Here is a 27,109-nt window from a genome sequence, read left to right on the forward strand (position 1 = left end):
CAACAGCATTAGAAACATTAAACATGTTTAGTGCTGCTGGAGGGGCAGGGTGGCAGTTGGGACTCTCTCCAGAGAAAAAGGCAATGGTTGACGTCATTTTTGCACTCTCTCTCTACCCCGACAGCACAGGAGGGCATATGTGGATGGGACACCCTCACACTGCCTTGCTGAGGCTGGCAGGGGTGAAAGGTTGCAGCACCCCCAAGCTCCCCGGCTCGGACCAGTGAGCATGAGTTGTGGCATCATTCTCCCACTCCCTTGCTAAAGCCTGCAGTCATGCGCACAAAGGCACTCTCCTGCTGCATCACTGAAGCTGTCTGGCAGGCAGGGTCAAGGCATTTTCCCACTGCCTCTCTGGCAGTGTGATCTGACTCCAAAAGTAAAGGCAACAGAACAAAAATAAATAAGTGGTACTACATCGAACTAAAAAGCTTCTGCACAGCAAAGGAAACCATCAACAAAATGAAAAGACAACCTACTGCATGAGAGAAAATATTTGCAAATCATATATCCAATAAGGAGTGAATGCCCAAAATATACAAAGAACTCATAAAACTCAATAGCAAAAGACCAACAATATAATTTAAAAATGGGCAGAGAATATGAATAGATAATTTTCCAAAGAAGACATGCAGATGGGCAACAGGCACATGAAAACATGTTCAACATCACTAATCACCAGGAAAATGTGAATCAAAACCACAATGAGATATCACCTCACACATGTCAGAATGGCCATCATCAAAAAGACAAGAAATAACAAGTGTTGGCAAGGATGCGGAGGAAAGGGATCCTTTGCGCACTCTTGGCGGGAATGTAAATTGGTACAGCCACTATGGAAAATGTTATGGAAGTTCCTCAGAAAAGTAAAAATAGAACTGCCATACAATCCAGCAATTCTACTTCTGGGTATTTACCCGATGAAAACAAAAACACTAATTCAAACAGATACATGCACCCTCATGTTCACTACAGCATTATTTACAATAGCCAAGATTTGGAAACAACCTAAGTGTCTACTAAAAGATGAATGGATAAAGAAATTGTGGTATATCTGTATATACATGTATCTATCTCTATCTATCTATCCACACACACACAATGGAATAATACTCAGCCATAAATAGAAAGAAATCTTGCCATTTGTGAAAATATGGATGGACCTTAAGAAGTTATGCTACAGGAAATAGATAAAGATGAATATTGAATGATTTCCTTTATACGTGGAATCTAAAAACCAAAACAAGAATCATAGGTACAGAGAACAGTATGGTGTATGCCAGAGGGGAAGGGGGTTGAGGAGTGGGTCAAACGGGTGAAAGGGAGTCAAGATGTACACACTTCCACTTATAGAATAAATAAGTCATGGGGATGGAATGTGCAGCATCGTGACTATAGTCAGTAACATTGCAGAGCATACTTGAAAGGTGCCAAAAAGTTAATTTTGTATGGTGACAGATGGGAACTAGAGGCATACCTCATTTTATTTCACTTCACTTTATTGTGCTTGCAGGTACTACGTTTTTCACACATTGAAGGTTTATGGCAACCTTGTGTAGAGCAAGTCTATCAGTGCCATTTTTTCCAAAAGCATTTGCTCACTTCATGTCTCTGTGTCACATTTTGGTGATTCTTGCAATATTTCACACTTTTTCAACATTATTATATTTTCTATGGTGATCTGTGATCAGTGATCTTTGATGTTACTACAACTTGCTAAAGGCTCAAATGACAGCATTTTTTAGCAGTAAACTATTTTTAAATTAATTAAAAATTAATTTAATTTTTAAATTAAGGTTTTTTAGACATAATGCTATTTTACACTTAACAGACTACAGTATAGTATTCACATGACTTTTACATGCACTGGGAAACAGAAAAAAAATTGTGTGAATCACTTTATCGCAATATTTGCTTTACTGTGGTGGTCTGTAACCAAGCCCGCAATATCCCAAGGTATGCCTGTAGATTTATTGTGGTGATCATCTCACAGTATACAATTATCAAATTATTCTGTTGTTCACCTGAAACCAATATAACGTTATATGCCAATTTTACATCAATAAATTTTTTAAAGATAACAAATGTTCATTGAGCATCTTAAATGTACAACTGTCTTGAGCTCTATGTTTACTGTAATAAACCATAAATCCCTGTTTTGTTTGATGAAAATTTACTAAATTGACCATTTCAGTTACATTCACCATGTATTCAGTTTGCCAACATGCTGTAAAATGCATCCTACTCATCTCCAGCAGTGTTAGGAAGTTAACCTGAGCTTATGACACAACCAGCCAGCCTGACTGTCTGATTAAATGGGACAGAAATATATCACCCAGCACTTCAGATTGTGCTAGTGACATGGTCTCTATTGAATATGCCAACATCCCATTGAACACATGTCCACCCTGGTCCTCAAAGATGTGTATTTTGTTTAAAAATCTGTCTCATCCACTAGCCTGTGAGCCCCTGAGAGTAGTAATTATGTACTTTTCACATTTGTGCTTCCCTCTCCTTCAGAAATAGCTCAGTGTCTGAATTTAGAAGATGCTCAATAAAGTAATGATTGATAGAGTGAAATAGTGGAGAGGATGTTAAAACTTTTTACAGGCTACTATAACAAATATTGCAAAAATATATCTACTGACTTTATTGTTATTCATTAGGCAGAGGTGAATGTCTACTGAGTGAATGCCTACCGTGTGCTATTACTAACCATGCTACGTATAATCATGTAGCATACTATGCTGCCTCACTCTGACTACACTTGGAATGTATCATTCTGTTTTTCTCTTTTCTGGGTTTTACAATTTAGGAAGCTAGAGGCAAATGGGAATTGCATTCTGCAATGGTCGACCAAGTTATGGGAATAGATCCATTTTAAATATTAGCTATCACCAGCCAAAAAGCTGAATTTGGTATTTGTTGATTAAATCCAGACCTATGGGTTTCCCAAGTTTGCATCTTTCAGTATAAATTACATTAAACCTTGACTACTGGGGGGAAAAAGGATTGAGAAGTAGCCAGCAGTCCCATGAGGGGTAGGATGACATTCCCCAGAATCACTGCTTATTCTAGACTTGAGCTTAATTTAACATCTAGTTGTTTGGAAAATTCAGCTAGAAAATTAGTCTAGTAACCAGATTTTTATAAAATTTCTGGGAAATCTGTCATTAAGGAAAAAAAATGTTTGAAATGTACCCTTCACCAACAATTACAAAATTCTAGCAGCTTTTCTGCATGATATACTGGCATTGAAATCATACTTAAAATTTAAATTTGTCTTAAATAACTGAATTACAAATAAGCACTTATAAATAACTTGGTTATATCAGAAAGCTAGTTACTCCTACAAAGTCCGAAGTCTTATTTAAATATTGTCCAAGTCAGCTATGGGTGAGACGCAAGGTGTGATTTATCCTGAGGCAAATTGTTCTCCAGCTGTGAACCTGTGAAACCAAACAAGTTGTGTGCTTCCAAAATACAATGGTGGGGCAGGCATAGGATAGACATCTCCATTCCAAAAGGGTAAAACAGGAAAGAATAAAGGAGGACAGTTCCCAGGTATGTCCAAGACTGAACAGGACAAACAATGTTAAACCTTAAGGCTCAAGAATAATCTTCTTTGATTCAATGATCTGCCTTCTAGACCCACTGGGATGGCAACGTAGCAACTCTCTGCCTGGGCTCCATGGCTCTCTGGGTCTGGGGTCCTTGGCCCATGAGTGTCCCAGGTGGCCCCATCCCCTGCAATTAAGGTAAAGGCAGCCATGCCCTGCCAGACCTTTGCCAATGGAGACAGGGTCATATGGTCATCACCAAAGTTTGCTGCCTGTGCCCTTTGGAAGGGCAACCACTGAGGCCCATGCTACACTGGGGGTCTACCAGAGCTTCATCTGGGGTGTTGGAGGAGTGTGGCACAGACTACAGGATCAGAGCCCTAGATGTGAGATGGCACCATACAGCTGGCACAAAGGTCCCACAGGTGCTGGTGGTCCCTTCTTTGAACCACTCTGCTCCCCAGGCCCTTGCACTCAGGGCCTGTGATGGGAGTGGCAGCTCTGTTGACCTCTGAATCCCCTTTGGGGGTCGTTCATCATTGTCTTGGAGAATAGTGCCTGGCTTCTGATCAGATGGCTGATCCATACTAATCTCCTTATCAGTCACTTGACCATGCCCTTAGTGTTCTCATTTTTTGCAATACGGATAGGCTGAGAATTTTCCTAATCTTAAGTTCTTCTTCCCAGTCTTGAGGGAAAAAAATGGAGCTGGAGGAATCAGACTCCCTGGCTTCAGACTATACTACAAAGCTACAGTAATCAAGACAATATGGTACTGGCACAAAAACAGAAATATAGATCAATGGAACACGATAGAAAGCCCAGAGATAAACCCACACACCTATGGTCAACTAATCTATGACAAAGGAGGCAAGGATATACAATGGAGAAAAGACAGCCTCTTCAATAAGTGGTGCTGGGAAAACTGGACAGCTACATGTAAAAGAATGAAATTAGAACACTCCCTAACACCATACACAAAAATAAACTCAAAATGGATTTGAGACCTAAATGTAAGACAGGACACTATAAAACTCTTAGAGGAAAACATAGGAAGAACACTCTTTGACATAAATCACAGCAAGATCTTTTTTTGATTCACCTCCTAGAGTAATGGAAATAAAAACAAAAATAAACAAATGGGACCTAATGAAACTTAAAACCTTTTGTAAAGCAAAGGAGAAACTACAAACAAGACGAAAAGACAACCCTCAGAATGGGAGAAAATATTTGCCAACAAATCAATGGACAAAGGATTAATCTCCAAAATATATAAACAGCTCATGCAGTTCAATATTAAAAAAACAAACAACCCAATCAAAAAATAGGCAGAAGACCTAAATAGACATTTCTCCAAAGAAGACATACAGGTGGCCAAGAAGCACATGAAAAGCTGCTTGACATCACTAATTATTAGAGAAATGCAAATCAAAACTACAATGAGGTATCACCTCACACCAGTTAGAATGGGCATCATCAGAAAATCTACAAACAACAAATGCTGGAGAGGGTGTGGAGAAAAGGGAACCCTCTTGCACTGCTGGTGGGAATGTAAATTGATACAGCTACTATGGAGAACAGTATGGAGGTTCCTTAAAAAACTAAAAATAGAATTACCATATGATCCAGCAATCACACTACTGGGCATATACCTGGAGAAAACCATAATTCAAAAAGACACATGCACCCCAATGTTCACTGCAGCACTATTTACAATAGCCAGGTCATGGAAGCAACCTAAATGCCCATCGACAGACGAATGGATAAAGAAGATGTGGTACATATATACAATAGAATATTACTCAGCCATAAAAAGGAACAAAACTGGGTCATTTGTAGAGACGTGGCTGGATCTAGAGACTGTGATACAGAGTGAAATAAGTCAGAAAGAGGAAAACAAAAATTGTGTATTAATGCATATATGTGGAACCTAGAAAAATGGTACAGATGAACCGGTTTGCAGGGCAGAAGTTGAGACACAGATGTAGAGAACAAACGTATGGACACCAAGGGGGGAAAGTGGCGGGGCGGGGGGGTGTGATGAATTGGGCGACTGGGATTGACATGTATACACTGATGTGTATAAAATTGATGACTAATAAGAACCTGTTGTATAAAAAAATAAATAAAATAAAATTCTAAATAAATAAATAAATTCTGCCTCCTTGTTGCTTAACAATCCCATCTTTACGTCCATTCTCTCAGGTTGAATTTTACTGTAAGCAGTCAGGAGGAGCCAAGCTGCACTTCAACACTTTGCTTAGAAATTGTTTCAGCTAGGTATCCCATTTCACCACTTGCAATTTCTACCTTCCACAAAACACTAGAACATGGACACAGTTCTGCCAGAGTTCTTGGCCACTTTACGATAAGGATCACTTCTCCTACAGTTTTCAATAACATGTTCCTCATTTCCATCCTGGTCTTTATTGTCCATATTTCTACCAACATCCTGTTCATGTTTAATTAGGTATTCTCTAAGAAGATTGAGGTTTTCTCTACAGTTTGCCTCTTTTCTTCCTAAGCTCTCATCAGAATTATCTTTAAAATTCTGTTCATAGCAATCTAGGCTTTTACCAGTATGCACCTTAAAACTTCCAGCCTCTATTCCTCACCCAGTGCCAAAGCCAGTGCCACATTTTTACATATTTGTTATGCAGCATCCCCATTTCTCAGTACCAATTTCTGTCAGTCTGTTTGGGCTCCTATAACAAAAATACTGCAGACTGAGTGGCTTAAACAACAAACATTTAACACTGGAGGGTGGGAATTCCAAGATCAAGGCTGGCAGATTATAAGGGCACTAATCCCATTCATGAGGGCTCCACCTACATGACCTATCACCTCCCAAAGGCTCCACTCCAAATACCGTCACACGGGTAATTCATAAATTTGGGGGGGGTGGGCGGATGGGAATACAAACATCCAGTCTATTGCAAAGCCTCAATCACAAGTCAAAAATAAAACAGTATTTTACCATAAACTATATTATATTTATTTAGAAGCCAAAAACAGTATGATGAAACATGAAAACACACACATTTCAGAGAATGTCTTGTTTTGTTAATCAATCTGATCAGTTTTACACAATGAAATATCGTTAAGAAACATAAAAATTATAATATAAACTGTAGTATAAAAATAAGAAACATAGTACTATTTTTAAAGGAAGAAATTGTAAGAGACATGTTAATACCACAAAAACTTTAAACAGAAATTTAAAATGTCATGCTAGAAATAATTTTTTCTTAGTATTATGCATCAGGTCTTAGAATGTAGGGATGTAGACAAGTAAAAATGAAAAGTTTATATAGTAAACTTTCTGAATACTATTGTCTGATTTGCTACATCAAATGTCAGACATCATTATGAGAAATAATATATCTGTCTGTTTAAGACTACAATTGCCTTAAATATAAGGTAATTATTATTTTAGAAACAAGCAGTTTTAACATTTTTTTAGAAAGTTAGTAGTAGCATATAAAAATGAACATTACAAGAAACTGGGTGAAACAACATTTACCATGAAAAGATGAATAAAATTTTAAAATGAGGCACCTTTCTTTCACTTCAATAGGAACTGTGGGTGAAGGCCTTCATCTCATACCAAAGAACACTCAGTCTTGCTTCTTTTAACAAAGAGCAGTGGAAGAATACATTCCATCCTATGTACTGGCTGTGTTGAAAGAACACAGTTCATGTCCAGATAGGAAGCTAAAGTGCAGTAGAGGCAAGTTGACTTATCAGAGTGTATTCACTAATACACTGTGATTTTAACTAGCTAATACAAATAAGTGTAATTTATACTTTTACTATGTTGATCCAAATAATCTTTACTGATAAGCTATAGATCCCAGAGAAGCAGCATGTTTGCTGTGTTTTATCATTTTCTTTGCATAGATACAGATTTATCTATCATTTAAATAAAAAACAGCAAAGCAATATTAAGCAGTGTCTGCATTTGTAATTTTTGCTTTTACAAAGTGCTACGCAGAATGTCACATTTCAAAATTTAAAAACAAAACTCCAACTCTTGCAATTTGAACAGCACAGTTCAAATCAGGGATCTTCTTGTAAGAAAAAAAAAAAAAACATCTCCTCTGTGTCATATCAAATGAGACACAGGTTCAATAGGCAATCCTAGAGATTCGACCAAACCTATTTTACATGTAAGACATCTATAACCAAGAGAGGTTAAATGTATTAAATACAAGCTTCTCATAAGGGCACTGATGTCTCTAAATTGCTCAGAGATCTAGATTGGTTAATGGCCCTGGTAGTCTGACCCCATCTTCATACAGAGGCAGCTCCTGATTGTGTACGCTAGTAAATGAGGCATGGAAAATATAACCTTATGATATGAAAAACATGTTTTATTTTGTAATAAAATAAAAATTTCCATCGAAACTTTTATGAAGTTTGCAAAATGAGGTTCTGATACATTTGCACAAGTAAAATTTTCCTTGTGCAATAAAACATAATATTTCTGTCTGCCTTCCTTTTTGTCTTTAACAATGAAGAGTATCATTCTTTTCACCTGGAATCAAATTTGTCTTCAGTAACTGGACATGTTGACGGAGAGGAGAGGGTCAGAGATAGAAGCTATATTACTCTATCTCAACAAAGATTGCTCTAAAAAGCCCATCATTTTACTATCAATTAATGTGAAAGCTTTGGGATTCATTTTCTCTCATCTCATGTTTAAAGTGTTTTCAAGTTCACTATATATATGTTTACTTGGTTAATGGGTCATACTTTTTCAGGTAAACTCCTAGTCTACCAAGTAGACAGGTAGACAGATACTCAATTGAAACACATGTTTAGATGTGTACTTGCACTTATACTCTCAGCCTACCTGTCAAAGCTAATACCCCATAACAATAATCTGCAAGAGCAGATACATATATTTGTGAATAACTGAGGGCTGACTGTAAGCCCAACCAACTTTTCTAAATTTTTTTCATTAATCGGAATTGCCGATTTGCAGTATCCATCAATTATGAGTGGACGAACGTTGTGGTGGAGAGCTTTCAAAATACATGAAGTCCTGAAATTGGAAAACAATTATATGTATAGATAAATATCAAATTAGATAGATAAATAATTATATAAATAAAGAATGTAAATAGATAATTAGGTACAATGCACAAAATGTTATTCTTCATAATTTATCAGGTGATCTCATTCCAGTTAAGAATAAATCAAGCTAAGGAAATCTTCATGAAGAGAACCTAATATGAAGAACAGCAATTGCAAATTTGAAACTGTGGGTAGTCAATAAGTTTTCCATTTGGGGTACCAATTAACTAAATTTTCATTGTTGAAAGGAGGAAAAACTTGATAATCAATATTAAAAATGTTAAATAGACCAATTGCAATATGTTAATTAGGTTTTTAAGGTAAATGCTATCAACTTTATTTCTATGCTTTACTTATGAATATTAGTCACTAATCAGACAGGAACACAGCAAGGAAATTGTACCTAATAAATCTAGGATGGTACAACACCAAGGAGTATTTTGACAAAGAGGTAATAGATGAAGGAAAAGAACATCAGCTTTAGAGTTATTTTATTTCACTAAGAAATCAAAGAATAGGCATCTTTACGTAGTGAGAACGATAAGTAACATGAAATGATGACAATTACACCCACTGGATGCCTAGTATCTTTCAAGAACTTTCCTGGCCCCTTTACTCATACGATAGCTAATACTCATAACCCTGAAATATATATATATAAATAAGTATTTTCATTTCCATTTTACAAATACGGAAACTGAGGCTTGCAAGTGTTAAACACTTTGCAAGACATATAACTAGTAAGAGGCGGAGACAGCTTCAAACCTTATTGCCTTTCTACTGCACTACACTGCTTCTCATCAGAAAGAATAATTCTCTCAGGATAACTCAGAAGCAAAAGGCTTACAATGAGGAAGCAAGCTCCAAAAATCATGGCTTTCATTGTCACATCCAGGTCTAATGGGAAGTGAATTTCAAAGTGGTCAGCATCACTCATTGCTGATAACACACCATTCCACTTCCGAGTAATACTGCCGATACTGGATACACCATCAAGGGATATGACCTAGAAAGACAAGAATGTGACTTTATGATTGAAAGGTGTTAAACTACATGCTTTATTCTCCTGTTTATAAGCAGTTTACACTGAGGTAGTATAAATATGGTGCAGGAAATGAATATAGTAATAATATAATTTCAAATAGGGAATTATTGCCAAGAAGGGTTAAGTGCCTTGCAATTGGTTGACAGCCAAGCTGGGGAGTATCTTACAATTCTCAGGCCAGTGTTCTTTCTTCACCCTCAAATGAGTTATTAGGGAAGCCTGTCAGAGGAGGTATGATTTAAACTGATTTTGAAATTCTTTTTCATATAGCAAAGGGTGGGAATTGGGGATTGGGAGGGTGTCTTTCCCAGTCGAGGGAAACACGTTAGCAAAAGCAAGGTGGTATGGTTCTTTTCACTTCACAAAATCCATATGATCACTCAGGCTTTTGTGGGCCCTGTCTTCTTAAAGTATGTCAGAATCCCAAAGGGCTTCAGCTTCTAGAAGGCACTTGCCCCAAGGATAATACCCAAACACTACATTTTGGTGATTAAAATGATCCACACCCCCTGCCCTCAAAATCTGGCTTATCTACATTTTCTTTTTTTTTTTTTAATTTTATTTATTTTATTTTTTGCTGTGTTGGGTCTTTGTTGCTGCACGCGGGCTTTCTCTAGTTGCGGCGAGCGGGGGTTACTCTTCGTTGCGGTGTGCGGGCTTCTCATTGCGGTGGCTTCTCTTGTTGCAGAGCACAGGCTATAGGCACGCAGGCTTCAGTAGTTGTGGCTCACAGGCTCTAGAGCGCAGGCTCAGTAGTTGTGGCACACGGGCTTAGTTGCTCCGCGGCATGTGGGATCTTCCCAGACCAGGGCTCGAAGCCCTGTCCCCAGCATTGGCAGGCGGATTCTTAACCACTGTGCCACCAAGGAAGCCTACACTTTCTATCTATCTATAACGGCCTTTTAATAAATAAGTAATGGTTGATGAGATGGTTATGTAAAATGAGAACTAAGGAAAGTTTATCGGGTGTCATAGAAAATATTTGAATGAGCAATTTTGGATTATCAATTTTGTTGAATTGTGAGGCATTTAGGAAGAACTCTTTAAGAAGCCCAGGAATCTCCTTTGTCACAACTGTTAAGAGTAATAAGCTATCATTTTGTGGCCATTGAGATGAAGGCAAAAGAGAAGGATTTTCCTTCTTCCAGAAAATGTTATAATCCACTATAAGATTTATCCTTGTTTATCACTGTCGTCTTGTTTCTTGAGGATGCAGACAGACCTCTATCTTGCAAATAAGCAATTTGCATAACCTCAGGGGTGCTCTATTGGTTCTGTGATATGTGGGGCCTTTTCATTACTCAGGACCTATATTCTGTTTCTGGAAATCTTTCGTAAAAATGGTTAGTGAAATACAGCCAAGAATAAAATAAATGGATTAGGTTAGGCTATTTACTCTTAGGTTTAGTGTTTTAAATGGTTTCTTCTTATCTTTATCAAACACTGAAATCATGCAAAAGAAGCTCACATTGTGGAAAACATTAAGCAATCCCCTAATGATAATTTGAAAATTTTTCAATGTCAACTGGTTAGTTAACTCTTCCCTCACACTACTTTATTCATTCACACACAAAAAAAATCATCTAAAAGCGCATCATTCTGAGGTCTGTTAGTAGATGTAGAAAAAATAGTAGAAACATTTATTTTTATATTTGTTTACCTCAAAAACAGAATCTGAACCACAGCCATAGGTTGAGCATGGCCCAAGCACTCCCATCATATCTTCTTTCTTCTCGTTTTGGATGCTGTACACTGCCCTGCACAGGTTCCAGTGTTCGGCAACAAAGCCAATGGTGATGCCAGGAGGACACTGCACCTCCAGCTGCAAATGAAGCAGTGACAGAGGCGAAGGTGTTACATGTATAGGTATACACATACACAGATACACACAACCTAGGTGTGTTCCTAATTCATTCAAGAACTAGGGAAACTGCCACTGGGAAAGAGTCTTCCATTATCCCCAGGCTATTTCTTAGGGTTGTATTTCAGTGAACAGCCTTGAGAGATGAAGTCATGTTCCCTTTGGGACAAAATTGCTGCTTGTTATAAAATGGTCAGTTCTCCAAGCTCCATGTCCCTCAGCTGCATATGTAGCATCTGTCTGGGATCCCCTGAGTCATCCCTGTGGAACTTGGGGATGAGGGGACCTACGCACACGTGCTGGAGCTCATGCTGCTTCCTGTGCTGTAATAAAGTTCTTTGCCCCTGACCTAGGGGTCTCATGTCTTCTGGCACAATCCATGAAAAAGTAACATGCCAGCTGCTTAGACTGACATCTCAGACATGACAATTGTAATAGAAAACAAAAGAGAAAAGAGGCATTCTGAAAATGGTATGTTGTGAAGACAACAGAATGTGTGTATAGGTATAGGATGAAGTGGAGATTCATCTCAAGTATAAGACTGTTATTACACACAGACAATAATGACAAAGGAGTAAGCTATCTGACAATTGCTAATATTCACTGAGCACTGAACTATTTGCCAGGCACTATGCTAACACAGTTGACATTTATTTACTATAAAATCCTCAAAATAACCATCCTATGAGATAGGTACTATTAATATCTCCATTTTATAGGTGAATAAATCAAGGCACAGAGGCTATAAGTAAATTCTATTGAAAATGCTGGTACTTAACATATAATTAAAATCCCAGTAATCCTAGGAGGTGTTTTTTTCTGTCCAGTTAATGTATTAAGAACACTGAGGCTAAAATAGGTTAAGTAAATTGCCCACTCTTAAGTAGGTGGCATATTCGAAATTCAAATTCTCTTGGATCTCTCTCTAAAACTTTTCTTTTCCCTGTAACAAACAGTTTTCCTAGGGCAGCACAGATTACAGAAGAGCAACCAAACTGTAACTTGGCACACCTGCTTTCTAGTTCCAGCATCTACCAAGTGTAACACCATCCTCAGGCACTTATTCTTTTTTAGCCACCCTTTCTTTATCTGTAACAAGGTGTAGATTATGATGGGTAGGGTAAAAGTATCTAAAGTTTCTTCCGATTCTCTTTAAAAGCATGTCTACATTTAGTGTGACCTTATTTGGGGATATGTAGGAACACTTAGATAAATGTGTGTTCTAGGTAACAGGCTAATTTCTAATTCAGTAGACACAATGGATAGAATTGCGATCACTGACTAAATAACCCTCATTTGTGCTTGACACCCCCCACCCCCCAGCTAGCACCTGAAGACATGAACCCACATGCAAAATGTCTTTGTGGTTTTTCCATAGGTAAGACAATTTGGCATTTGGCTTCCTTCCCCCCACCCCCACTATCTTCTTCCATTCTGCCCGTGCCATGAAAGTCCCCTCCTGTGTAGCTTTGGAAGGAGCACAACCGTGCAGGGAAGAGTTGGATCAGGAAGAAACAACGGATGAGACTTCTGTCCTCTGACCTCTTGCCTGGTGGAGGGGCAACAGAAGCAGCAACAGGTGCATCTGAAAGGTCTCTGCATTGTCATGACTTCTCGGCCCATACAGTCAGTGACCCGGAGCACAAAGGGCCTCAGTGTCCGATAAGCATTCCTGGTGTAGTCATCTGTGTCTTCGGTCACAAAGTAAACCATCTGGCCCAGGTTGTTTTTAATATCATATGTATTATTAGTTTCAAAGCCTGTTATCACTAAAAATGAGAGAGCCATCTTATTTTAGAAGCAGTTAAAATGGGCCTCAAGAAGTCCTTTTGTAGTATTTCACAGGGGCCTAAAGCAGAAGAGCTTTTTAAAAAATTTCCGGTGAAAAATATGCAATTATTAGAATGCCATTGCAATTCATATGCCCTATAAGTCTATACGTAATTTTGAAATTTTAAAACATTTCTTTTAAGAAGTTCAGTGTAAAATGATTTTTAGAACTTTTCCACACAGAAGCAAAGATTGGAAACAATATTCCTGGAATACTTGAATTAAGAAAACTTTAATTATAAAAACATTTAAAGGAAATTATACACCAGACCATGAATTAATCAGCTTATGAAATATGCTGAGAGGATTAGGGTCATTACTAATTGCAAATAAGAAAACCAACCAAGAAAAGTCAAAGGCTCTATGTGGAGGCAAAATGAATGAAATGAGGGTGTAGGTCTGATACAGTGAGGGGAACTGAGAACAGGCATTGTGTTTACCGGGATTTTTTCTTACTTCTACAGCATTGGACTTAGAACTCAGCAGACTGAGACTCTATTTCCAGCTCTGCTGTTGATTAGCTGACTAGGGTGCCCTTGACTAGCTCGTCTAGTCTTTTTGTTCCTTCTTTTCCTTGTCCATGAAAAGTGAATATGGAGGAGTTGAGACGGGTAAAGGATAGGGGGTTCGACCAAGTAAAAATGTTAAGTCCTTTTGAAATCTAAGAGCTCATGTATGATGTGTAAACAGATAAAATTATACAAAGTTAAGTCCCTTTATTACTTTCTTGAAGATAGGGTAATAGAGGATAGTCTTTTCTCTTTGAACCACTAAAAAATGATCAATATAAATAAGGAACTAGATATTGGATAATGCAAATTTTCACCTGATTCAAATATTGCTGGACACTACAAAATTATACATACTTTCCAGGGGTTCAAAATGCTGAAGAACATGTATGTTGTCCAACTGTTGGGATAGAACAAAGCAATTAGGAGAGAGAGAAATAACAGAATCAAATCAAACCAGTATTAGAAAAAAAACTGATGAGACAGAAATTAAATGTATCAATTGATACAAAAATATCTTTCTGAAACTGAATGGAATCAAAAACATTTTTATCAAGCAATGTCAGCCTATCTGCACCTGATCAGATGGTTATTAGCAGAGCCGTCCAGATAGAACACTTTCCTCCAGGTCCACCGTAAAATATTGAAACAATTCTCTAAAATATCAGAAAATCATGTTCCTGCCTCAGTAACAGCACCTAGAAGAAGCTATGTTGCCTAGTTCAGTTGCTACTCATTGGTCTCTCTGACATATCACCCACAGACTGGAGTTGTCAGGAAGTTCGGGACAGTTTAACATGGACCAGCCACAGAGAAGCCAATTTTCTCAGGGGCTTAGGGAGAGTGAATGAGGCAGGGTGGACCTTGCACAGGAATGTCCGATCTCATATTACTTCACAGTACCTCTGAAAGAGGTTAACACACTGACTTCCATTCACCTGGGCTGCTGATGCCAGGGTCTTCCCTAAGTGCAGACTTTAATAGGGGAAGATCCAAGAGAGCTGGAAGCATCTGAATAGGATTAGGGCAAAGGAGAGGAAACATTCTCCAAGGATGGAATCCCTTGAAAAGGGAGGTTGGTAATACCATTAGACCAACTTCTACCTTAACTTTACTTAGGAATCACTGTAAAGATAAACACTTTGGCCCATCATCTGTTATACTTGAGAACACCCTAGCAGAAAAGAAACCCCCTTAAGGACAGACTACTCATATATATATAATTTTAGATAATTTAGATCATTAGATCATTCCTAATGCCTGAGCCCAGAACATTGCCTGAAATGCCATATTTTACCAAATGTTTGTTGAATACATTAATTAATGGACACTACATTACTGTGGTAATAAATAAAATTTAAAATAATGTAACCTGACATAAACGTTTTGTGGCGTGATCCATTATAGGAGGGTATAGAGAGGATACAATCTTTCTTTCATTAAAAAATTTTTCTTTTATGAAAACACAGTCAGGGGAGAGGGCCTAAACATGTCTTACAAAATTATCAAAAGTGGTCACTAGGGTGGTTTACGGTCCCTTTGAAAAACTCTAGGGACTCTTAAACATCTATAACTAAAAAGTAAAAATATTCACTGCTTGGTAAGAGCTTCTACTGCTGAGCAAAATATTCTAAAGAAATGCCTGTTACTGTGAAAGAAGTTTACCCAATAAGATACTACGGTTGTTAAGAAGCAGTTCTAACAAAGTGTGGAGTCACTGGCCAAGCCAATATTCTAGAAATAATGTAAACCTGCTACTCTGGATGTTAAAGTGTCAGGATAGTCCTGATAATGATTCATGTAATTTGCACACGAGATGGCAAAAAGACTATGATAGGGACTTCCCTGGCGGTCCAGTGGTTAAGACTCCACACTTCCACTGCAGGGGCCATGTGTTCAATCCCTGGTCAGGGAACTAAGGTACAGCCAAAAATAAAAAATAAAAGGCTAGGATGAAGAAAAGGCTTGGATGCCTGGCTCTCTGTCTTCCACCTACACACAAGGTGTTTCAACTAAAAACATCCAAACAGCTATTATCCACTGGGTGGGTCCCATGTGCCAAAAATATTAGGCACGTTACAAACTCTATCTCATTAAAAATTCTCCTAACAACCCAATAGGGTAGGTATCACTAGCACTATTTTATAGATGATGAAATTCAAGCACCAAGAGGTTAGAAAAGTTACTCAAGGTAGTAGAGTGAGGAGAGAGTAGAGCTAGAATTAAAAGCCAGGTGTGTCTGGCTCTAAACCTGTTTTATTTGTTTCATTTTTGATTTTTTTTTTAACTAAAAACATTGCTGAAAGGGAAAATAGAATTCATAAAATATGCCCATTTAACTTCACTGAAAGTAATAGAAGAAATTAAGAAAATGGTTTTTTAATATTTAAATGAATAATATTAAAGCTATACATTTTTAAAAAGAAATGACTCCAGATATTGGATTTCTAAGGAAATTTTCTATATTTATCATCAAGTAAAAAAATAAACTTTCTAAACTTGGTTAACTTATAAGCATTTTATAAGCTTCCAAAATAATGTAGGGGTTACTCTAGCACTGTACCTGAATGACTGGCCTTATCAATATTTTGCCAAACAACAGGTTAATAAAGTTTTTGGTTTATGTAAAATCCAAATTTTCCTGATCCAGCTGTATTACTTTCAAAGATCAACACTATAACTTTATAACAATGGTTTTCAATGCACAGGATTAACAGTTAGTATACAAAACTGAAAAGAGAAATATGTCAACTCCAAGGAACATTTGGTTGACTACAGTGGGGAGACACGTATTAAATTGGCAAGTCCCTTGCTTATAATGTGTCAATATTTCAACATTTGCTTCTTCTAAAAGTGAAACATGATTTAGTAGTTTCTAAGGGATTTGCAATACTAGGTTATCTTATTTTCATTAAGCAACATTTTTATTTCTGACGTGGGTTTTTAAACAATACCATTTGGCGGTACCCAAACCTGTGGGCATGTTGCCCCAGTTTCTGAAATGGGTGGCCCGGTCCTAGAATGTCCATATAGATAAAAATTAGGGTGTCTCTGTGTTGTGGAAAGGGGTTCTCTGGAACTTGACCTGAAACAGTATCCTTGGAGGTCCCCTATTTTTATTTACCTTGTATGCTTTGGGAGGTGACAGGACTGGTTGATGAAAACTATGGGTGGTGAGAAATAGCAATGGCCTGAGGCACTGAGTGATTGACTCACTGTCTACCGTTCTGTTCTGTTCTTTGTAATGTTGCTTTTCTTGACATTCAGCCTTTACTTCTAAGCAAATGACACTCCAATTAACGTCTTTGATAATTTTTCTTCTATTCCAATTCCTAGTTTTTAAACTGTCTTCGATAGGACATCTTGAATGTCTTAAAATTCAATATACAACCTTCACAAAAACCATAGTCATCCCACCAAAAAAATCCTTATCTTCTTTGTTCCCCATTCACATTTCTGAAATTAGCACTACCACTCCTACAGTCTCACAAACATCTGTCATCACTGACCCATCACCTTTATCCACTCTATCCAGCCTCTTCTTGTTGGATCCCCAGTCATACTTTGTAAGAAAATAATTTGGATTTGTGTGGAGTACCTGGGCTAAATATTCCAGACCTGGAGGACAGTTTGGCATAACAGTTGGCACTGGCATCCATACTACTGGAGCAGAATGTTGTGGTGCAGGATATTTTCCAGGCTGGTACTGGATAGGATGGCTACCACCAGTGTGCATGTACAAGGGGAAGGTAGTGGGCTGATGTGGACTGTAGTATCCCACAGGCAAGCCTCCTGCGTGGCCTGCAGGAGGAGGGACAGCTGGTCCAGGGGGCCCTGCATTCAAAAACAAATGAAAGTGTTATACATTATAAACACTACAATATATTGGAAATTAGCATGACTTTTTACATGGAGATGATATGGATCACACGACCTCCACTTAAAAATAACAAGGTGTTCGGGCTTCCCTGGTGGCGCAGTGGTTAAGAATCTGCCTGCCAATGCAGTGAACACGGGTTCGAGCCCTGGTCCGGGAAGATCCCACATGCCATGGAGCAACTAAGCCTGTGCACCACAACTACTGAGCCTGCGCTCTAGATCCCGCCAGCCACAACTACGGAGGCTGCGAGCCACAACTACTGAAGCCCGCGTGCCTAGAGCCCGTGCTCCACAACAAGAGAAGCCACCAGCCCGCGCACTGCAATGAAGAGTAGCCGCCGCTCGCCGCAACCAGAGAAAGCCCGCGCACAGCAAGGAAGACCCAACACAGCCAAAAATAAATAAATAAATACATTTATTAAAAAAAAAACAACAACAAGGTGTTCCATTTTACGAGTGTGTAGGATGTACCAAAATGTACTAAGGGGATTTACACATTAACTCATTTAATCCTCTTAAGCCTTATGAGACAATTATTCCCATTTCAGAGGTATAGAAGTAAGGTTGAAATATCAAGTTAACATGTTAGCCTCTAGGCATTAGCTTCCTTCTTTGGAGATAATAATATACCTACTTCATTAGGTTATAGTAGGATTAGTGCAAGGCCTAGCATATAATTAGCATGGTTAAGTTTTTGTTACTATGTTTATTGTTATTATTGTTTAAGGTCATAAAGATAGTAAGGTCTACTTAACTTCAAAGGGGTTCTTTTAATGACTGCTATCTAACTCCAGAACGGTTTCATCACCCCCCACCCCCAAAAATCCCATACCCATTAGCAGTCATTCCCCATCTTTTCCCCCAGTCCCTGGAAACCGCTATCTCTATAGATTTGCCTAATCCGGACATTTCATAAAAATAAAATCATGTAACATAGCCTTTGTATCTGGTTTCTTTTACTTGGCAGGTTTTCAAGGTTCATCCTTGACCTTTGCATTAGTACTTCATTAATAAAAACTAGTGAAATAACAATACTCATGTCAGACAAAATATACTTTAAGACAAAAACTGTTACTAGAGGTAAAGGACATTTTATTATAATAACAGAACTGTCAATCTGTCAAGAAGACATAATTATATACACCTAAAAGCAGAGCTTCAAAATACATGAAGCAAAAACTGACACACTAAAAAGTGAAATAGGCAATCCAAAGAACAACAGTTGGAGGCTGCAATACCCCACTCACAATAAGGGATAAAACACCTAAGCAGAAGGTCAAAAAGGAAATAGAAGCATGAACAACACTATAAATGAAACAATACATAACAGGCATGTATAGAACACTCTACCCAACAACAACAGGCTAAACTTTCTTCTCAAATGCACATAGAACCTTCTCTAGGAGAGACCTACTGGCTGGCCATAAAACAAGTCTCAACAAATTTAAGATATCTGAAATCATACAGAGTATATTCTATTACAATGGAATAAAACCAGAAATCAATAATAATAGAAGAAATTTTGGAAATCACTAATATGAGGAAATAAAACAATACACTCTTAAATAAACAAAGGGGTAAAAAGAAATCATGAGAGAAATGAGAAAATACTTTGAGATGAATGAAACAAAAGCACAATATACCAAAGCTTATGGGATGCAGCTAAAACAATGCTTAGAGGGAAACTGACAGCTGTAAACACCTACACTAAAAAAGAAATATCTCAAATCAGTAACCCAACTTTCCACCTTAGAGATAAACCAAACCCAAAGCAAGCAGGAGGAAATAATAAACACTGAAGTAAAAGTGAGTGAAATGAAACAGGAAAAACAATAGTCAAAAATCAGCAAAACCAAAAGTAGGTTCTTCTAAAAGATCAACAAAATTGAGAAACCTTAAGCCAGACTAACCAAGAAAAAAAAAATGTACTTCAATTATTAAACACAGGGGTGAAAATGGGGACATTACTAAACTCTTACAGAAATTGAAATGCATCATAAGGAAGTATTATGAACAGTTGTATGCAAAAGCAGGGTCCTGTGCACAATCCCTGCACACAGCACCACCAAGGGGGTGGGAAGACCACCTAAGCTATGCCTCCTGCCCAACTGATCTGTCCCTACCCTCACCCCATTTAAGGAACTAGCTCACCCCCTGACTTGGGGGTGAGCAAGGCCACCTGTTACTTGTTCTCGCTCCCTCTGCTGTAGCAGGGATCCCAATAAAGCCCTGCTTGAATTTCTCATCTGGCCTCTTAACAATTTCTGTTGGTTAAATTGTCCAAGGACCTGGGTCTGTAACATATTCACTGGTAGACACATAGTATGTGAAGGGATTAGAGAGGAGGGGCAACTAACCTAGGCAGAGGAGATACCCTGTGATGTAAGTGCTGACACATTAGACCCAGCCAGCACCTTTACGATGGGCAAAGGTTTTAGATACAGCAGGTACAAAATGAGCAGCTGCACAGGGGAAGCTCAGTACCACAGGAGTAAAGGCCATGCATATATAGAGATTTAGCAAACAAAACAGAAAGGAAGGTGGGGAGGAAGTGACGATTATGAAAGACCTATGCTCTGTGCAAAGAACTTGAACTTTATGCTAATAAAATGTGAAGTGGATCAAAACTTGACTAGGACATTGAAGATGGCGAAGTAGAAGGACGTGCTCTCACTCCCTCTTGTGAGAGCACCAGAATCGCAACTGGCTGCTGGACAATCATTGACAGGAAGACCCTGGACTTCACCAAGGAGGATACCCCACGTCCAAGGACAGAGGAGAAGCCACAGTGAGACGGTAGGAGGGGCGCGATCAGAGTAAAATCAAATCCCATAACTGCTGGGTGGGTGGCTCACAGACTGGCGAGCACTTATACCACAGAAGTCCACCCACTGGAGTGAAGGTTCTGAGCCCCACGTCAGGCTTCCCAACCTGGGGGTCCGGCTATGGGAGGAGGAATTCCTAGAGAATCAGACTTTGAAGCCTAGTGGGAATTGATTGCAGGACTTTGACAGGACTGGGGGAAACAGAGACCCCACTCGTGGAGGGCACACACAAAGTAATGTGTGCATCGGGACCCAGGGGAAGGAGCAGTGACCCTGGGGGAGACTGAACCAGACCTACCTGCTGGTGTTGGGGGGTCTCCTGCAGAGGCGAGTGGTGGCTCTGTTTCACCGTGGGGATAAGGACACTGGCAGCAGAGGTTCTGGGAAGTTCTCCTTGGCGTGAGCCCTCCCAGAGTCTGCCATTAACCCCACCAAAGAGCACGGGTAGGCTCCAGTGTTGGGTTGCCTCAGGCAAAACAACCAACAGGGAGGGAACCCAGCCCCACCCATCAACAGTCAAGTGGATTAAGGTTTTACTGAGCTCTGACCCCCACAGCAACAGGGAGGGAACCCAGCCCCACCCATCAACAGTCAAGTGGATTAAGGTTTTACTGAGCTCTGACCCCCACAGCAACAGTCAGCTCTACCCACCACCAGAGCCTCCCATCAAGCCTCTTAGATAGCCTCAACCACCAGAGGGCAGACAACAGAAGCAAGAAAAACTACAATCCTGCAGCCTGTGGACCAAAAACCACAGTTACAGAAAGATAGAGAAGATGAAAAGGCAGAGGGCTGTGTACCAGATGAAGGAACAAGAAAAAACCCCAGAAAAACAACTAAATGAAGTGGAGATAGGCAACCTTCCAGAAAAAGAATTCAGAATAATGATAGTGAAGATGATCCAGGACCTCGGAATAAGAATGGAGGCAAAGATTGAGAAGATGCAAGAAATGATTAACAAAGACCTAGAAGAATTAAAGAACAAACAAACAGAGATGACCAATACAATAACTGAAATGAAAACTACACTAGAAGGAATCAATAGCAGAATAACTGAGGCAGAAGAACGGATAAGTGACCTGGAAGACAGAATGGTGGAATTCACTGCTGCGGAACAGACTAAAGAAAAAAGAATGAAAAGAAATGAAGACAGCCTAAGAGACCTCTGGGACAACATTAAACGCAACAACATTCGCATTATAGGGGTCCCAGAAGGAGAAGAGAGAGAGAAAGGACCAGAGAAAATATTTGAAGAGATTATAGTCGAAAACTTCCCTAACATGGGAAAGGAAATAGCCACCCAAGTCCAGGAAGCGCAGAGAGTCCCATACAGAATAAACCCAAGGAGAAACACGCCGAGACACATAGTAATCAAAGTGGCAAAAATTAAAGACAAAGAAAAATTATTGAAAGCAGCAAGGGAAAAACGACAAATAACATACAAGGGAACTCCCATAAGGTTAACAGCTGATTTCTCAGCAGAAACTCTGCAAGCCAGAAGGGAGTGGCATGATATACTTAAAGTGATGAAAGGGAAGAACCTACAACCAAGATTACTCTACCCGGCAAGGATCTCATTTAGATTTGATGGAGAAATCAAAAGCTTTACAGACAAGCAAAAGCTAAGAGAATTCAGCACCACCAAACCAGCTCTACAACAAATGCTAAAGGAACTTCTCTAAGTGGGAAACACAACAGAAGAAAAGGACCTACAAAAACAAACCCAAAACAATTAAGAAAATGGTCATAGGAACATACATATCCATAATTACCTTAAACGTGAATGGATTAAATGCCCCAACCAAAAGACATAGACTGGCTGAATGGATACAAAAACAAGACCCATATATATGCTGTCTACAAGAGACCCACTTCAGACCTAGGGACACATACAGACTGAAAGTGAGGGGATGGAAAAAGATATTCCATGCAAATGGAAATCAAAAGAAAGCTGGAGTAGCTATACTCATATCAGATAAAATAGACTTTAAAATAAAGAATGTTACAAGAGACAAGGAAGGACACTACATAATGATCAAGGGATCAATCCAAGAAGAAGATATAACAATTATAAATATATATGCACCCAACATAGGAGCACCTCAATACATAAGGCAACTGCTAACAGCTATAAAAGAGGAAATCGATAGTAACACAATAATAGTGGGGTACTTTAACACTTCACTTACACCAATGGACAGATCATCCAAAATGAAAATAAATAAGGAAACAGAAGCTTTAAATGACACAATAGACCAGATAGATTTAATTGATATATATAGGACATTCCATCCAAAAACAGCAGATTACACGTTCTTCTCAAGTGCGCACGGAACATTCTCCAGGATAGATCACATCTTGGGTCACAAATCAAGCCTCAGTAAATTTAAGAAAATTGAAATCATATCAAGCATCTTTTCTGACCACAACGCGATGAGATTAGAAATGAATTACAGGGAAAAAAACGTAAAAAAGACAAACACATGGAGGCAAAACAATACGTTACTAAATAACCAAGAGATCACTGAAGAAATCAAAGAGGAAATAAAAAAATACCTAGAGACAAATGACAATGAAAACACGACGACCCAAAACCTATGGGATGCAGCAAAAGCAGTTCTAAGAGGGAAGTTTATAGCTATACAAGCCTACCTAAAGAAACAAGAAAAATCTCAAGTAAACAATCTAACCTTACACCTAAAGAAACTAGAGAAAGAAGAACAAACAAAACCCAAAGTTAGCAGAAGGAAAGAAATCATAAAGATCAGAGCAGAAATAAATGAAATAGAAACAAAGAAAACAATAGCAAAGATCAATAAAACTAAAAGTTGGTTCTTTGAGAAGATAAACAAAATTGATAAGCCATTAGCCCGACTCATCAAGAAAAAGAGGGAGAGGACTCAAATCAATAAAATCAGAAATGAAAAAGGAGAAGTTACAACAGACACCGCAGAAATACAAAGCATCCTAAGAGACTACTACAAGCAACTTTATGCCAATAAAATGGACAACCTGGAAGAAATGGACAAATTCTTAGAAAGGTATAACCTTCCAAGACTGAATCAGGAAGAAACAGAAAATATGAACAGACCAATCACAAGTAATGAAATTGAAACTGTGATTAAAAATCTTCCAACAAACAAAAGTCCAGGACCAGATGGCTTCACAGGTGAATTCTATCAAACATTTAGAGAAGAGCTAACACCCATCCTTCTCAAACTCTTCCAAAAAATTGCAGAGGAAGGAACACTCCCAAACTCATTCTATGAGGCCACCATCACCCTGATACCAAAACCAGACAAAGACACTACAAAAAAAGAAAATTACAGACCAATATCACTGATGAATATAGATGCAAAAATCCTCAACAAACTACTAGCAAACAGAATCCAACAACACATTAAAAGGATCATACACCACGATCAAGTGGGATTTATCCCAGGGATGCAAGGATTCTTCAATATACGCAAATCAATCAATGTGATACACCATATTAACAAATTGAAGAATAAAAACCATATGATCATCTCAATAGATGCAGAAAAAGCTTTTGACAAAATTCAACACCCATTTATGATAAAAACTCTCCAGAAAGTGGGCATAGAGGGAACCTACCTCAACATAATAAAGGCCATATATGACAAACCCACAGCAAACATCATTCTCAATGGTGAAAAACTGAAAGCATTTCCTCTAAGATCAGGAACGAGACAAGGATGTCCACTCTCACCACTATTATTCAACATAGTTCTGGAAGTCCTAGCCAAGGCAATCAGAGAAGAAAAAGAAATAAAAGGAATACAAATTGGAAAAGAAGAAGTAAAACTGTCACTGTTTGCGGATGACATGATACTATACATAGAGAATCTTAAAACTGCCACCAGAAAACTGCTAGAGCTAATTAATGAATATGGTAAAGTTGCAGGATACAAAATTAATGCACAGAAATCTCTTGCATTCCTATACACTAATGATGAAAAATCTGAAAGAGAAATTATGGAAACACTCCCATTTACCATTGCAACAAAAAGAATAAAATACCTAGGAATAAACCTACCTAGGGAGACAAAAGACCTGTATGCAGAAAACTATAAGACACTGATGAAAGAAATTAAAGATGATACCAACAGATGGAGAGATATACCATGTTCTTGGATTGGAAGAATCAACATTGTGAAAATGAGTATACTACCCAAAGCAATCTACAGATTCAATGCAATCCCTATCAAATTACCAATGGCATTTTTTACAGAGCTAGAACAAATCATCTTAAAATTTGTATGGAGACACAAAAGACCCCGAATAGCCAAAGCAGTCTTGAGGCAAAAAAATGGAGCTGGAGGAATCAGACTCCCTGACTTCAGACTATACTACAAAGCTACAGTAATCAAGACAATATGGTACTGGCACAAAAACAGAAACATAGATCAATGGAACAAGATAGAAAGCCCAGAGATTAACCCACGCACCTATGGTCAACTAATCTATGACAAAGGAGGCAAAGATATACAATGGAGAAAAGACAGTCTCTTCAATAAGTGGTGCTGGGAAAACTGGACAGCTACATGCAAAAGAATGAAATTAGAATACTCCCTAACACCATACACAAAAATAAACTCAAAATGGATTAGAGACCTAAATATAAGACTGGACACTATAAAACTCTTAGAGGAAAACATAGGAAGAACACTCTTTGACATAAATCACAGCAAGATCTTTTTTGATCCACCTCCTAGAGTAATGGAAATAAAAACAAAAATAAACAAGTGGGACCTAATGAAACTTCAAAGCTTTTGCACAGCAAAGGAAACCATAAACAAGACCAAAAGACAACCCTCAGAATGGGAGAAAATATTTGCAAATGAATCAACGGACAAAGGATTAATCTCCAAAATATATAAACAGCTCATCCAGCTCAATATCAAAGAAACAAACACCCCAATCCAAAAATGGGCAGAAGACCTAAATAGACATTTCTCCAAAGAAGACATACAGACGGCCACGAAGAACATGAAAAGATGCTCAACATCACTAATTATTAGAGAAATGCAAATCAAAACTACAATGAGGTATCACCTCACTCCTGTTAGAATGGGCATCATCAGAGAATCTACAAACAACAAATGCTGGAGAGGGTGTGGAGAAAAGGGAACCCTCTTGCACTGTTGGTGGGAATGTAAATTGATACAGCCACTATGGAGAACAATATGGAGGTTCCTTAAAAAACTAAAAATAGAATTACCATATGACCCAGCAATCCCACTACTGGGCATATACCCAGAGAAAACCGTAATTCAAAAAGACACATGCACCCGAATGTTCATTGCAGCACTATTTACAATAGCCAGGTCATGGAAGCAACCTAAATGCCCATCAGCAGACGAATGGATAAAGAAGTTGTGGTACATATATACAATGGAATATTACTCAGCCATAAAAAGGAACGAAATTGAGTCATTTGTTGAGACGTGGATGGATCTAGAGACTGTCATACAGAGTGAAGTAAGTCAGAAAGAGAAAAACAAATATCGTATATTAATGCATGTATGTGGAACCTAGAAAAATGGTACAGATGAGCCAGTTTTCAGGGCAGAAGTTGAGACACAGATGTAGAGAATGGACATATGGACACCAAGGGGGGAAAACTGCGGTGAGGTGGGGATGGTGGTGTGATGAATTGGGCGATTGGGATTGACATGTATACACTGATGTGTATAAAATTGATGCCTAATAAGAACCTGCAGTATAAAAAAACAAACAAAACAACTAATACTAAACTTTCATTGGGTTATTTGTATGGAAATATGTTAATATAAATGTTTCAGACATTACATGAAATTTCTAAAAATCTTATATTTGTATTTGTATGGAAATATGTATGGAAATATGTTAATATAAATGTTTCAGACATTACATGAAATTTCTAAAAATCTTAGATTTGTATTTGTATGGAAATATGTATGGAAATATGTTAATATAAATGTTTCAGACGTTACATGAAATTTCTAAAAATCTTATATGTTCTGGTATAATGTTATAAGTAATAATCCTAGTTATTACTTTAAAATGTATATCTCAGAAATAACTAATTCTCTTGCCAACTGCATTATTATGAACTTTCATCAAATCTTTAACCGTGGTCATTTTTAAGTCTTTTGTCATTTACAGACAGTTCTGGGTGTACTCTGATGATTTTGCAAATATGTTCCTATAAAAGGGTTTCATCTTCAAGGAATTCATGGAAAAGACTCTGACAAGTACAGGTTTCTGGTAACTGACTGTACTGCTGAACTGAATGAATAAGCATTTTCAGAACTCTAATGAAAAACTGATGAACTCATAAAAGTGCTAACAAAAGATCAAGATGAAAAAAAAAAAATTAATTACATGGGACTGAGTGAACTGATGAGGATGAGTATAATTTTTGTGACTTTCTGTCTGAATTAAAAAAAAAAAAATCCCATAAGGACTCAGAGGCAAAGAATATACAAATCAATTTTCACTGCAAAGTAAAGGAGCTG

General features: G+C 38.1%; 1 protein-coding gene across 1 annotated transcript in view; it reads right to left on the minus strand.

Annotated features, from left to right (window-relative positions):
* Positions 1–8,058: 8,058 nt before the first annotated feature.
* The window catches only part of LOC137766759 (phospholipid scramblase 4-like), a 42,802-nt gene continuing 23,751 nt past the window's right edge, over positions 8,059–27,109 (minus strand). Inside the window, exons 3-8 of the mRNA XM_068547350.1 lie at positions 17,483–17,718; positions 14,242–14,284; positions 13,088–13,314; positions 11,345–11,506; positions 9,487–9,645; positions 8,059–8,607 (exon numbers count right to left, since the gene is read on the minus strand). Of these exons, the coding sequence (XP_068403451.1) occupies positions 8,554–8,607; positions 9,487–9,645; positions 11,345–11,506; positions 13,088–13,314; positions 14,242–14,284; positions 17,483–17,718 (881 nt within the window). The 3' untranslated portion in view covers positions 8,059–8,553. The remainder of the gene's footprint in view (positions 8,608–9,486; positions 9,646–11,344; positions 11,507–13,087; positions 13,315–14,241; positions 14,285–17,482; positions 17,719–27,109) is intronic.

This window comes from Eschrichtius robustus, chromosome 6, assembly GCF_028021215.1.
Source record: "Eschrichtius robustus isolate mEscRob2 chromosome 6, mEscRob2.pri, whole genome shotgun sequence".
NCBI lineage: Eukaryota > Metazoa > Chordata > Mammalia > Artiodactyla > Eschrichtiidae > Eschrichtius > Eschrichtius robustus.